This window comes from Gouania willdenowi, chromosome 6, assembly GCF_900634775.1.
Source record: "Gouania willdenowi chromosome 6, fGouWil2.1, whole genome shotgun sequence".
Classification (NCBI taxonomy): domain Eukaryota; kingdom Metazoa; phylum Chordata; class Actinopteri; order Blenniiformes; family Gobiesocidae; genus Gouania; species Gouania willdenowi.
In genome coordinates, this window is record NC_041049.1 from 70,978,426 (window position 1) to 70,991,726 (window position 13,301).

The 13,301-nt window shown below is 36.6% G+C and overlaps 1 protein-coding gene across 3 annotated transcripts in view; it reads left to right on the plus strand.

Annotated features, from left to right (window-relative positions):
• The window catches only part of cep290 (centrosomal protein 290), a 59,300-nt gene that overhangs the window by 42,504 nt on the left and 3,495 nt on the right, over positions 1-13,301 (plus strand). The window contains exons 38-50 of one of the 3 annotated variants that reach the window (XM_028448471.1): positions 238-459; positions 1,017-1,139; positions 2,437-2,579; positions 3,423-3,578; positions 3,653-3,776; positions 7,084-7,218; positions 8,920-9,006; positions 9,122-9,286; positions 9,363-9,485; positions 9,617-9,786; positions 10,914-11,055; positions 11,722-11,774; positions 12,788-12,870. In XM_028448471.1, coding sequence (XP_028304272.1) covers positions 238-459; positions 1,017-1,139; positions 2,437-2,579; positions 3,423-3,578; positions 3,653-3,776; positions 7,084-7,218; positions 8,920-9,006; positions 9,122-9,286; positions 9,363-9,485; positions 9,617-9,786; positions 10,914-11,055; positions 11,722-11,774; positions 12,788-12,870 — 1,726 coding nt within the window. Of the gene's footprint in view, positions 1-237; positions 460-1,016; positions 1,140-2,436; positions 2,580-3,422; positions 3,579-3,652; positions 3,777-7,083; positions 7,219-7,775; positions 7,852-8,919; positions 9,007-9,121; positions 9,287-9,362; positions 9,486-9,616; positions 9,787-10,913; positions 11,056-11,721; positions 11,775-12,787; positions 12,871-13,301 lie in introns of those variants that run through there. The other 2 variants (XM_028448472.1, XR_003674187.1) reach the window with 2 other exon arrangements.

Here is a 13,301-nt window from a genome sequence, read left to right on the forward strand (position 1 = left end):
AGATTAAAAAATATATAATTATAATTATGCCTTAATTGTAATTAATGATCAGTTATGTAATTACAATTATAATTGATCCCAACCCTGTTCAAGACCAATGTGAACTATTTGGCTAAAAAAATAAAGACAAAGATTTTGAACTGGAGCATTTGATTCTTTAACGTAGGATGTGTTGATTTGTTCCTGTAATGTTATTGAGCAGTTTGTAAAGTTACCACACACCTTTCTTTCCTTAAGACACAGATACAAGAACTCAGCAAGGAACTTCAAGCAGCGAAAGACTCCGTTAAAGCGGCCAGAGGTCGGGAGAGCAACTTTAAAGAGGAAGTGGACAGGCTGAATGAAGACATCCAGAGATGCCACAAAAATCAGAAACGACTTCAGGCGGAAAAAGAAGAACGGGAGCGAGAAATCCAGGAACTCAGGCAGCAAATCAAGAGGCTCAACATCGCACTGCAGGTCAGAACAATAACAACAACTATGGGAGAGAATCAGGGTTGGGGTCAATTACAATTGTAATAGTGTAATTGATAATTAATTACAATTATGGCTTAATTATTATTGTAATTTTTAAAGTCTGTTGCTGTCGTAATCGTTATTAAATTGTAATTGAGTTTAGATAGTTAGGGCCTGAGCACAATGGTGTGTAGCACTCTATTGTAATGCACCTCGTTTTTATGATTATTATTTTATTTATGGTCAAATGATCTCATACTTAGGACCTAAACACGTTCAAAAACTCATGAACAGGACTGGCTACAATTTGATATTTTGAGAGAAAAAATTATTATTATTGTATTATGAATTGTAATTGTAAAAAATGCTGGTCATTGTAATCGTAATTGAATATGGGTAATTGAAAACTTAATTGTTACTGAAATTCAAATTTGTCCCAGCACTTTAATAATTTCATCTGTCATCAACATCCTCAGTGTTATTGTCAGAGTTTATTTTTGTCATCAGGTGGTTTTCATTTGTACTTTTCTGCATTTTAAATTGTTTTTTTTTTTTTTTAGAGTCAATCAGAGGCAGACGGTCGGGGACCAACTGTTGAAAATCTGCAAAAGAAGGTCAGGAGGCTGGAGTCGGAATTGGAGAAAAAAAGTGACTCTAAGAATGTCAGAGAGGAGCACACAACGGTACGGTACTAGCTTAAAGATCAGCCATCGTTTAACTGTTTCACATCTTTGGGAATTAACAACAAATTACTACTCCTACGTTAGTTGTCGTTAGATCAGAATGCAGTTTGGTATGATTACTCTGTGAATGAATATAAGATGCTCGGAGCCCTTTTTTGAAATGGGGCCCGAGGGCCCACCCCCATTTCCGGTCATTTCTAAATTTATGGGAACATAGTTGTGTGATATATCGTTTCAAAGGTAATTAAACGTAGATTACAATTATGCCTTGTACAATTCGATTAGGGGCCAACCCACTTTTTCGGCAATTTCCATTAAAGTTGTGTTGTCATTTATTTGTGAGTCAAATATTGCAACAGTTGGTGGTACAGAATCAGTGACACATACCAATATATGAATGGGCCCATTACACTGTATGTCTCACAGGGGTGACAGGGGGCCCCATTTTTCAATGACTACTCCTCCGTTAATGCTCATTAAATCAGGCTGTAATTTGACATGGATATTCTATGAGCGGATGTCTAGAGCCTCTCAGAGACCCTTTTTCTACTCGGTGGAACCGAGTCATTTGACTGAATTCTCGGGAACGTGGTACGTGCTATTCATGGAGAGGTTTTAGGGGCCCAGCCGTAGTTCATCCCAACTTGTTATATATACTAGTAAAGCCAAAATATTTACTAGTCGTACTAGTAGACCTAATGCAAATGAAGTAGGAGGGATTATAGCCAAATCCATCATCCTGATTGGTTGTAATATTTTAAAAAGCTTCTCCCCGTCCACTTATTAGTATTTAATGTTTACTTTTAATAATATTGAGACTTTTTACTTCACTTGTTCAGTTTAATTGTGCACTAGTAAACCAAATCTGAGTACATTTATTTCAATTCTGAGCACTGCTAAAACTTAACTATGGTTAATATCTGATATTTTTAGTTTAACATTTTTGTTTTTGTTGCTAGCCCTGCAAGATGTTTCCTTCATCTTTAACAACTCATACATCAGTTGGCACTGCAAAAAAACCCCAATATATATATATATATATATACAGTATATATATATATACTGTATATATATATATATATTGCAACACCCTGAATTGTTATTTTCAGAAGTTTACGTTTTTACCAGATAGAAGTCTTCTTTCCACAACATACACATCTGTTACTACACAGTGTCACTGCTTCACACACACCTCATTCCTCTGTGCTTTGTAGTTGTTGCTGAGGATTACATTTAAGTGCTATCTGTTTGTCACTCGATCCTCGTGTGGATGATTAATGACTTCCATGTTGGACAGACGAAAGAGGAAATCGTGCGATGGGAGGAGGGTAAGAAATGGCAGACCAGGTTGGAGAAGCTGAAGAATTCACTGAGGGAGAAGGAAAGAGAGAACGAGTCGCTTTCAAAACAGCTGGGCACGCTCAAAGACCTCTACGCCCGGTTAGTGTTACGCACGCACACACACACACCTCTGATCTCAGTTATTGTATACATCAGTGTTTCCTTAAATGGTGGTACGTGATGGCACTACAGGGAGAGACAAATGAAAGTATTAAAATGTGGTTTTATATTTATATTTCTGTTACCAGCAACTCACAAAACTACAACAAAAACTCACAAAACTACAACAAAAATACTAAATAACAGAAAAAACAGACAAAATACAACAAAATACACAAAATGACACTAAAAACATAGTCTAATAGAGAAAAATACTTACTATTACCATAAACACACAAAACAACTAAATGAGAGAGAAATAAACAAGATCACTACAAAATACACAAAAAAACCAAATAACACCAAAAACACACAACATAAGAAAAAAATATACTGAATAATAAAAAGAACAAAATACGCAAAATGACACCAAGAGAGAAAAACATTTACTATTACGAGAAACACACAAAACAACAACAAAAACACATAAAATAAGAGAAAAATATACTGAATAACAAAAAGAACAGACAAACAACAACAAAATGATGATTAGAACATGAACAGTCCTGGTTCCACATCATGAGGGAGATGACCATAAATAATAAAAACTATAGAAATAAATCTATTCAGGAGGCACTAAAATACTGTTTCATTTCCCTTATTTACAAAGTCAGATTCTTTATAATGTGTGTTAGCACTCATTCATTCCATCATTATGCTCTAAAGTGATTTTTTCACAGAATTCTGAGCAAATAGATTTAGTCGGACAAAGGGTTTACGATACATGACCAAATCCTCACTATGGCCTCAAAGTGGTTAAAATGTTTGTTTTTGTGTTCACAGCCTGGAGCAGGAGAAGAGTGCGCTGCAGAAAAAGCTGAAGTGTCGTGGTGTGACCGCTGACCAGGTGATGGGAGTGAGATCCACTGAGATGGAGAAGGAGCTAGAGCAGCTGAAAAAGAGGAACTCAGAGCTAGAAACACAGATCCTCAACATAAAGTAACTATAAACTTGTTCAGAAATACTCGACACAGACAAAGGCTTGACTTTTGTTCTTTTGTTGTAATGTTCAGAGAACACCAGGCGTTACCTCGTGACGACGCCATGGAGAGCCTGATGCAGAGGAACCACTTCCTGGAGGAAAGACTTCACACTATAGAGAATCAGATATCAAAGGAATCTTTATCAAGACCCTCGGTAAGAGATCAACAGATACACGGGTGTGATTATTTTTCAGACACATTTACGTCATTTGAAAATGTTTACAGAAAACAAGCAGTTTTGTTTAGTTTTTCTTCATAATATCCCATAATATGATTTGTTTTAAAGTCCAATTATTAAGACACAAAATACATTTTCAGTTGCACTTTTAAAAAGAAAAAGAACTATTATACACTTTTGTATAGTTCACTGTAGAGCCAGAATTTAAATGAATAGACTTCTTCTTCTTCATTTCTACTATTTTTTTTATTTATTTTATTCAGGATTTATTTTTAATTAAATTACATTGTTTTTCATAGTTTATCAAGGGATTTTTTTGACAATGAAAGACAAAAGAAAATAATACAGTATTTTTATTTTTATTTTAGAAGAAAAACATTTTATATTTTTCAGTCATCATTTCTCTTATATTGTAAAATAAATCGTGAATCGTATCGGGAGTTGAGTGAATCGTTACATTTCTACTTTTGACCTTTAACTTCTTCTCTTTGCATGTGTTCCATAACTTTTAATACAGCATAAAGTTGTAATCTGGCCTTAAAAAGTTAGACCCAAACCCCATGTTTGATCAGCGTCAATCTTCAGCTGTAATACAGCACAGTTTGTCTTTAAACTCTTCAGAATAATGATTCTGTTCTACATGAGGTTTGTCAAACTTTCCAAATCAGTGGTTTAACACTTTGTAGATCCTCATAAATTCACCACAGCTTGGTTTGCATCAGTTCAGGGCTTTGAAGGTGAGCTTGAATGTTTACATTCTGTAATTTTTCCTCATGTTCAAACCTGGTTTACAAGTAAACTTTAAAAAAATCACCCATGAGACAAAGTTCTCTGGTCCTATATATGACGTGGTGAGGAAGGATCTTTTCTATTGATCTCTGTATTGATCAGTTTTTCACTTCTTTGTCTTTTATCTGTCTGCCTCATTACTGGATGTTCTCTGATTGATTGTCTGTGAAGGAGAAAAGCTTCCCCTCTGAGACTTTGAGCAGGTTTCAGTCTAAGACCTTTGATGTTGAGGATGAATCACGCACGGGGAAAACTGCATTCCATCCCCGACAGTCGTGCAGCTGTGTTGTTAGCTCGGAAGCTGCTGGGGACACAGATGGCCACCAGAAGGAGCTAAAGCAAACGCAGGCAAACGGAGAAACTCAAACTCGCTTTGTGGCACCAGAAGTCTGTGCAGACCAGACGGAACTCAGCTCAGATTTAGCAGAAAACGCAGAAGCAAAAGAAACTTGTGTGACTGCAGAGGAGGCTGCTGAAACAAAACCAGATGTTTGGCAAGACTCTCCTAATGACTCTGATGGTGTTACTGAAAAACAGATGGCAGAGCAGATCACCAGAGAAAGTACGCCACCACCAGAAGATCAAACAGATAGACCTGTTTCTGCTGGGTCCTCGTGCCTAACGGGGAATAAAGAGACAGAGCAGCTGCGGCATGGCCAGGAGAATGAACACACAGCAAATGATGCTAATGCACACAGCTGCACAGCAGAGCCAGATGTGGGGTTGAGCTCCTGGGCTAGTGCTCAACTAGAACGTTCTAACAGTCGGAAAGGAGACGAGCGCCTCCAAAAACATGAAAGACTTAGAAGATATATGAAGGTACTGTGGTACCTGGTCTGTATGGAGGACGAGGAGTGCCACAATTAAATAGATAAATACACTGTTCACTAATTCATTAAAAGTGTCAATAATTAAATTCATTTTACATTTCATTTTCATTCCAAAAAGTATAAAGTATAAATATTTCACTACTATTTATTTATTTCATGGTCTGGTGTTGCAGGACTTCAGGAATAAATTTTATGTTTCAAACTCGCACGTCACAGTCTGTGGGGGCGGAGTTAACATCTATTCAGCCAAATCCATTGCTTTGGTCTTCACTCTTTCCATTCATGGCGATTACAACGATGGAGGATGTGAATGTAGAAGCATGAATATAGAACACCACCACCATACAGATCGTATAGCGCCACCAGTGTATCAGAATAATGTTTACTAGCTTTGCCTCAATCCATTGTCAGGGATCGATTTAGCTTGACTTGTTGTGCAGGTCAATCAATCAATCTTTTATTTGTATAGCGCCAAATCATAACCAATGGTATCTCAAGACACTTTACAGTAGAGCAGTCTTAAGGACGGACTCTTCATTTTATGGATACACACATATGCATATATACGTATATACACATACATATGTATCCCACACCCAACATGAATTCATCATAGCGGCAAGGAAAACCTTCTGTTAAGCAGCAGGAACCTTGTGTGGATCCCATTCCTATGATGAACAGCCATCCACGTTATGCTGTGTTGGGTGTGTGCAGAGGAAAGGGTGGAGACAGGTAACCAATCAAATGTCAGGAAACCGCCCCCACAGGTTTGACGAGCGAGTTTGACACAAAGAATTAATTCATGAAGTGCTGCAACACCATGAAATAAATAAAAAGTGAAATATTTATACTTCATACTTTTCAGAATGAAAATTAAATGTAAAATGGATTTATTTAATTAATGACACATTTAATTAATGAATGAATGGGGTATTTATTCAATTGTGGCACTTCTTGTCCTCCATACGTCTGTTGTAGTCAGGGTTGGGGTCAATTATAATTGTAATTACGTAACTGATAATTAATTACAATTATGACATAATTATAATTGTAATTGTAATTGAAAAAATCTTTCTATTGTAATTGTAATTTAATTGTAATTGAGTTCAGATAATTGACTTTGTATTTGTAATTGTCATGGAAATGATCTAAAAACTGTCATTTACAATTTAATCAAACACAAACCTGTGGAACCATGTAACCAATAAAATGCTCAGATGCCCACACCAAAAATATTAATACCAATATTTTCATTGATAAGGAAGCCTAACAAGGTAACCAAGAGATGAAAAACAAATTTGATGATAGGTAATATTTTTTGTGTATTTTACAGCTGATATAAGACATGGGTCAGAACTGACCCGTTATCATAAGAGATGCTAACAGAAAGCTAACACAAGAGGAAGGTTAAGTTATATTAGGTTATTTATTTCAGGCTCAGTAATTTGAAGAAGTAATTATAATTGAAAAATGTACAGTATTGACCCTAGCCCTGGTGGTACTGCTGTATTAGAGCTAACGGACAGAATCTTGTGGCTTGTAGCGTGGTCTCTCTCCTGCACCGTCCATCCCACCCCCAAGCGTTCCTCTGTGTTCTGTGTGAGATTGTCTCGTCCTAAACCTGAACGCTTCACTTCATTTCCTGTTCCTCTGCTTTGTTCTAGACTTCAGGAAGAGGAACTGGAACGCCATCCCAGAGAGATCAGGATCTTCAGAAGGAAAACCTCAAGTTAGCCTCTGACAACCTAGAGCTACGCTTTCAGCTGGAACAGATGAACAGAGACTTTCCAAGACTCAAGGTAGAAGAATTTAAACAAACAAAAAGCCAGAGTTCTGAGTGATTTATCATTTCAAAGAGTGGATCAAACATAAGTTACGCTACTTTGTGTTTGCCTATGCTTTTTGAATTGTTTTTGTTTTGTAAGCAAAGCTGGTATTACTCAGCAATTTGTTGAAAGTAGGAGGAAAGTTCTTGAATTAATCATTTGATTGAAAAAAGTAAAATAAGTTTTATACATAAGGCTAACATTACGCTGTCATTAGCATGAATAAGGAGTCAAGAACACTGTGATTAAGTGTAGTTTGCTAAATTATGACACCTCTGGAGCTATGTTGGCATTTTTTGGGTTGGGTGGAGGGATGTAGTGGGGTTTGGTAGGGTTAGGTATCAGGGTAACGAACAACACTTAATGATAGCCTTCATAACACCTTATTCATGCTAATGACAGGTGTCATGTCATAATAATGACTGCGTAATGTCAGCCTTATGTATCAAACTTCAAGTGTTACCAAAATAAAATCTACCAATTATAACCAATTATAATCTCAAAGATAACTGCTAACCTATACACACCAGGTCCAATGACCAGCTTCCAAGAGCAAACGGCGATGAGTATACCTGTCAAGTATCTCGTTTTGGCCGGGAAATTCCGGTATTTTACCCCGCTTTCCCGCCATCTTTTAATGTAATAATAATACTATTATTTTATCCTAACAACACTTTGGCCCTCATTTATCAACCGTTTGTACGTTCAGATCTGAGCGTATGACCATATTTACGCAAACTTTGGTTTTTATCAGTTCTGACGTGAGCGTACGCTACGATCAGATCTAACATCAGGTCTGAGCTCGTGTGTGAATTTGTGGTGCAGAACAGCAAAATCTGACTGGGACTGAAAATAAAGTACGTCAGCTATCAGACACACATTCGCAACAGATCTAAACAGATTATTAAAAAGAATTAAACAAAATAAAATGAATTACCAAAAAGCCCACTGATACCACTTTTTTAACTTTCCCTTCCATGGAGTATAACCCCGATGGTATATTCTGCTTCTGTCCGAGCAGTTCACACGTGCACACACGCGCGCGCGCACGCACGCACGCACGCACGCACGCACGCACGCACACACACACACACACACACACGGGAGTGCAGCACTGCTTCTGCTCTGTAATGAACCGTGGGAATGATACTGTTTTTCATTCATCATTGCTTTTAAAATGTAAAGTATACCTTAAAATATTCAATTAGTAATATGATGAAGTATAAGCGAAATTGGCCAAAGGCATAGTAAACATTTAGTCATATTTCCATATTCTCCAGGATCTCTGCTGTGAAGTTTGTACGCAGCGCACACAGGGGGGCAGACTTCGCCTATGAGCACCTTTATACAAAAGCTGACAGGGACAAACGCACAACAAACACAGAAATGCTGCAAAACTTTACCTTTAAGTCCAGTTTTCACATCTTTGTTGTGATCCTCAGATGTGAGGATGTTTATTTGACCTTAATGGGTGGGGCCTCCAAACAAGAAAGATTTAAGGACGTGTCATACGACCAAATGTGAACTCAAATTTGCACCCGTTTTCACACAAGGTTGATAATTGAGGGTCTTCGTCTTTATCTTTTCTTTTTGACCTTAAGTAACACCATAAGCTTGACCTCATACTGTAGTGGAGTGAATGTTATGATGTCTGTCTTTTTCCCCCTTTCCCAGAATCAAGTTGCAGACCTAAAAGAGATGTGCAGCGCTCTTAAAAAGGATAAGGCAGAGATGGAGAAAAAACTGGCTCATATACGAGGAGTATGTCAATTCCTACCCATAATCCTTCTGGGTTCAGAGTTTGTTTTGTGGTCAAAGGTTTAATAAGAGGCATGAAAGAGCCCAGGAACAGTCTTTTAATGTGTTTTCTTATCAGGTGGGTCACAGCGGTAAAACGGTGCCGGAACTTGAGAAAACCGTTGGGCTGATGAAGAAGGTGGTGGAAAAGGTGCAGCGGGAAAATGAGACGCTGAAGAAATCTGGCACGCGTGTAAATCAAGACAAGATTAGAGCTTTGCAGCAAGAGAATGAACAACTAAAGGTTGTAGCAGCTTGCACAAGATTATAAACCTGCTTTGATTAAAAAAAAATCACTCACAACCGTTTTTTGTTTACAGGCAGAATACGAGGCCTTAAAGAGTCAAAGCGAAGCTGAGCTCAGTTCAAAACTTGAAGCTAAAACCAAAGGCCTGGAGAAAATAGTGATGGAAAATGAACGTCTGCGTAAGGGAATGAAAAGGGTGACTACAGCAGTGCTTGGAAGTGGTCCTGATGATGTGTCTCCTGATCAGTACTTTCATCATGGACGAGCTGGAAACCATCCATGTGTGATGAAGTGTTGTGTGACTGTCCCGCTCTCATCGTGCTACAGGAAATGGAGGCTGCAGAGAGGCTGAAGGTGACCAAGACGCGTCTGGAAGTCACCAACGAGAGGTTGGAGTCAGAGCTGGAAGAAACCAAGCAACGACTGAGAGCAGCGCTGTCCACTTCCATCCCAGAGCGAGCAGAGAGCAAACCCAACAAAGCATCTGTCGTCACCAGGTTAGTTAGAGACTTCACTATGGGCCAATTAGCATGATGGAAACTATTTTGAGGTCCAAAGATGACCAAAAACACCGTCTGTACACATCAGGTAGTCTACCATCGTAGATGAGATGAAAATGCATGAAACTGAGGCAAAGAGTAGATGATCTTATATATTTAGTTTCATGGGTGATATTATCAGGAGGTTGTAAATTGTTTCTTGTTACTTTTCTGGTATAAAAGCCTCTACTTTCATTCAATTCGACTTTACATTTGATAGTTTTAAAAAGGTTATTGGACACTAACTTTATAGAATGTTCATGTCTAATCACTTGTAAAACCTTTAATAAAATGGAGAAATTCAGTCTAACAATTCTGTGGTTGGATGTACCTGATTTATGTTGACATCACTGGATTTTCTGATCCTAAAAATGGTATTTTAGCTTCAAAATAAAAGCTCTGGGTTGTTTAGAAGCTCAGATATTGACGAAAACACTTTTTATGGCGTCCATTATTTCAAATCCAAGATGGCGGCCAAATAGGTATCAGGGCAAATGGAAACATTGTTTTTCTGATTGCTTATAATAGATTTTCAAAAAAATTTATAGTTTTAATACTTTCCACAAAAATCTGGTGAAATTACACAGAGTGCCTGACGACACTGTTCCATTCAGAACAGGACCTGTTTTTATTGAATATTTACAACGTTTTCACAATTATTCCTGATACAGTTTGAAGCTGTGGTGTTGATTACAAATTTAAGGTGAAATTATAGAACAAATAGAATTGTTTAGTGTGTGGTTTTAACATTTGAGAAAGAATAATAATTAAAAAATTTTAAAAATACATTTTTAATCAGTAATTTTTTATTATTATAAATTATTAGTCTTTTCAAAGGACCCCAAGGTTAAAAAACACTGCATTACATTATTCTGTTGAAGTGTGGTAAGGGGTACATGGCTTCAGGTTAAATGTCTGAAGGGGTACAGGACGTCTGCATATATAAAAAAAAAAAGTTACATTTGGTCGACTCGTCTTTTTCCAAAATAATGCGATTGATTGGTTTTGGGGTTTTTTAGCAAAAGGCACAGATCTATTCATCTATATCTAACAGGATCTGTTATGTTAATATTTCTATTTAACAGAATGTTTGAGAGTAAAATGAAGGAGTTGGAGCAGGAGGTCTCCAAAAAAACCTCGAGTCTCTCTGAAGTGAAACAACAACTGAAAGAGGCTGAAAAGCACGAGGAAGGAGCTCGTAGGAGGATCCGACACCTAGAAGATCAGGTACAGTCAGGTTAACAACCTCACTTCATCTCATCTTCTAAAGCATTTTAACATTCATTTTCAATCACTGGTTTAAGTAATAAATCTCACTAAAATATCACCTAAAACATTGTTTAAATAAAAGTGATTCTTTGTTGTACCCAGATCATTTTTAATTAAGTTAAATCATAGTGTAAGTTTCATAGATCGTTTACAGGATTCCACATCCCACAATGCAATGCTCAAAAAATCAAATCAAACTGTATTTATCACATACACAATCGTAAACCGTACAATGTGCAGTGAAATGCATTGTGTGTCACACAAGCAACACTAATATAAAACCCAGCAATACAGTAAGAATATATAAATATAAAAACAAATAAATATAATGTCAGTGTTTTTGACTTTTTCTTTTCTTTTTGGAGAAAATTGTGTTCATTTCATTAATTTGTGAGACATTGATTTTATCTATTTTTAAAAAACAATATCAGGAGTAACAGCTTTAACACAACTGCAGTTTGTGTGAAGAATGTTTTTTAAATGTATGTATATCACCAAATGGCCACAACATGTACTGTAGGTAACACTAGTGACTTATGACTTATTGTTAAATTACAGAACACTCAGGTTATATATTAGTGTGTTATGAACATTGTGTTCTATAATTTGTTGTTTGTGTTTTAGGTGGACTTGTTAAAGACTGATGCAGGATTAAATAAGGAGTTTAAAGCTCTCTGGTAAGTTAATGTCATCACTACTTACTGTACTTTGGATTATTTTTAAATAACGACCTTGTTTCAAAGGGTCAAACAATCACAATAGAAGTTAAGTTCATTTAAAGCATTAGTCTGAGTTATGATACAGATGCTATGTAGCTTCATAACATCCACAGATTCATACAACAGTCACAGCTCATCCTATAATCTATAATCTATAATCAGGCTTCTCACTTATAACGTTAATAATCCCGCCAACAACCACGGCTGTATCAAGGGTTTGTAGATGTTACAGTGTTGTGAAGGTAAGGATGTGATTAACTATTGAATGATTGAGATGCATTTTTCTACTGAACATTTAATCATCTAATATATCTTTATCTGAGCATCCAAATCATTCCAGCAATTTATTTTTGTCTTTTATTTGAATAATGTTATGGTTTCATTTATTTACTTTGATCTTCTCACATGTTTGGACTGTCAACTGCCAGTCTTCTTCAGAGGCATCTGCTGATCGCTCTGATGTTAAAGTTCTATGAAACGAACGAGTTTGACACATAAAATGAATTCATTAAGCGCAAAACCAGACCATGAAATAAATAGTGAAAAATGTATACTTCATATTTTTCAGAATGAAAATTAAATGTAAAATGGATTTAATTAATTATTGCCTCTTTTAATGAATGAATGAATGGTGTATTTATTTATTTAATTGTGGCACTCCTCGTCCTCTATACATATCGGGCTCTAACGAGGCTGGTGTTAAATTACATGGAATCAACACAGCTGGTTTACAGAACAAATAGATACATGTAATATTGTTCTATGGCTTCTGATGATGGAAACCAGCGTCAGAAAGAAACTGGTTGGTTTGACCTGCAGAGCGTTGAAGACATGTTACAGTTAGATCATCTCTATGGAAACTGAAACAAATCCTAATCTTTAATAAACATATTTTTAACTTTAATGAAGCACAGCTGAAATAATCAAACTTTTACTGCTCTGCCTGTTGTTTATCTTTCACTTCATCACAGTGAGCTACAGACGCAGAACGCAGAACTGCAAATAAAGATGGAGGAGTACACGAAGCGTTACGGAGAGTCATCGTCCAAACAAGGTGAAATATCTACAGCAGGGGTCTCCAACCTTTTATCTTCTGTGAGCTACTTTTACCCAATGAAAGCGCCGCCGAGCTACTCATGTTCAGCAACATTTATTTACATTGCCAATTTCCATACAGACCAAATGAATACATTGTTTTGTACATAATGCATTCAAAAATGTCCAGTTGCATTTGTTGTATTTTATTACTTTTCAAGATGGTACCAGGAACATTCCTGTATAAAAACTTCTGTAAAAATGAAACTCCCCAGCATACATGCTGTGTTCTTGAATGTTTTACCACATTTTCAACAATGCAAGAATTCTAGAACTTAAAATGTGGATAACAAAAAAAAAAATATCTAGCTTTGCAGGCTGTATTTGTGGATAAATAAATCTTCCTGATTCAGATAAGAAGTCAAAACATAACATTTTTATATGGTAGAA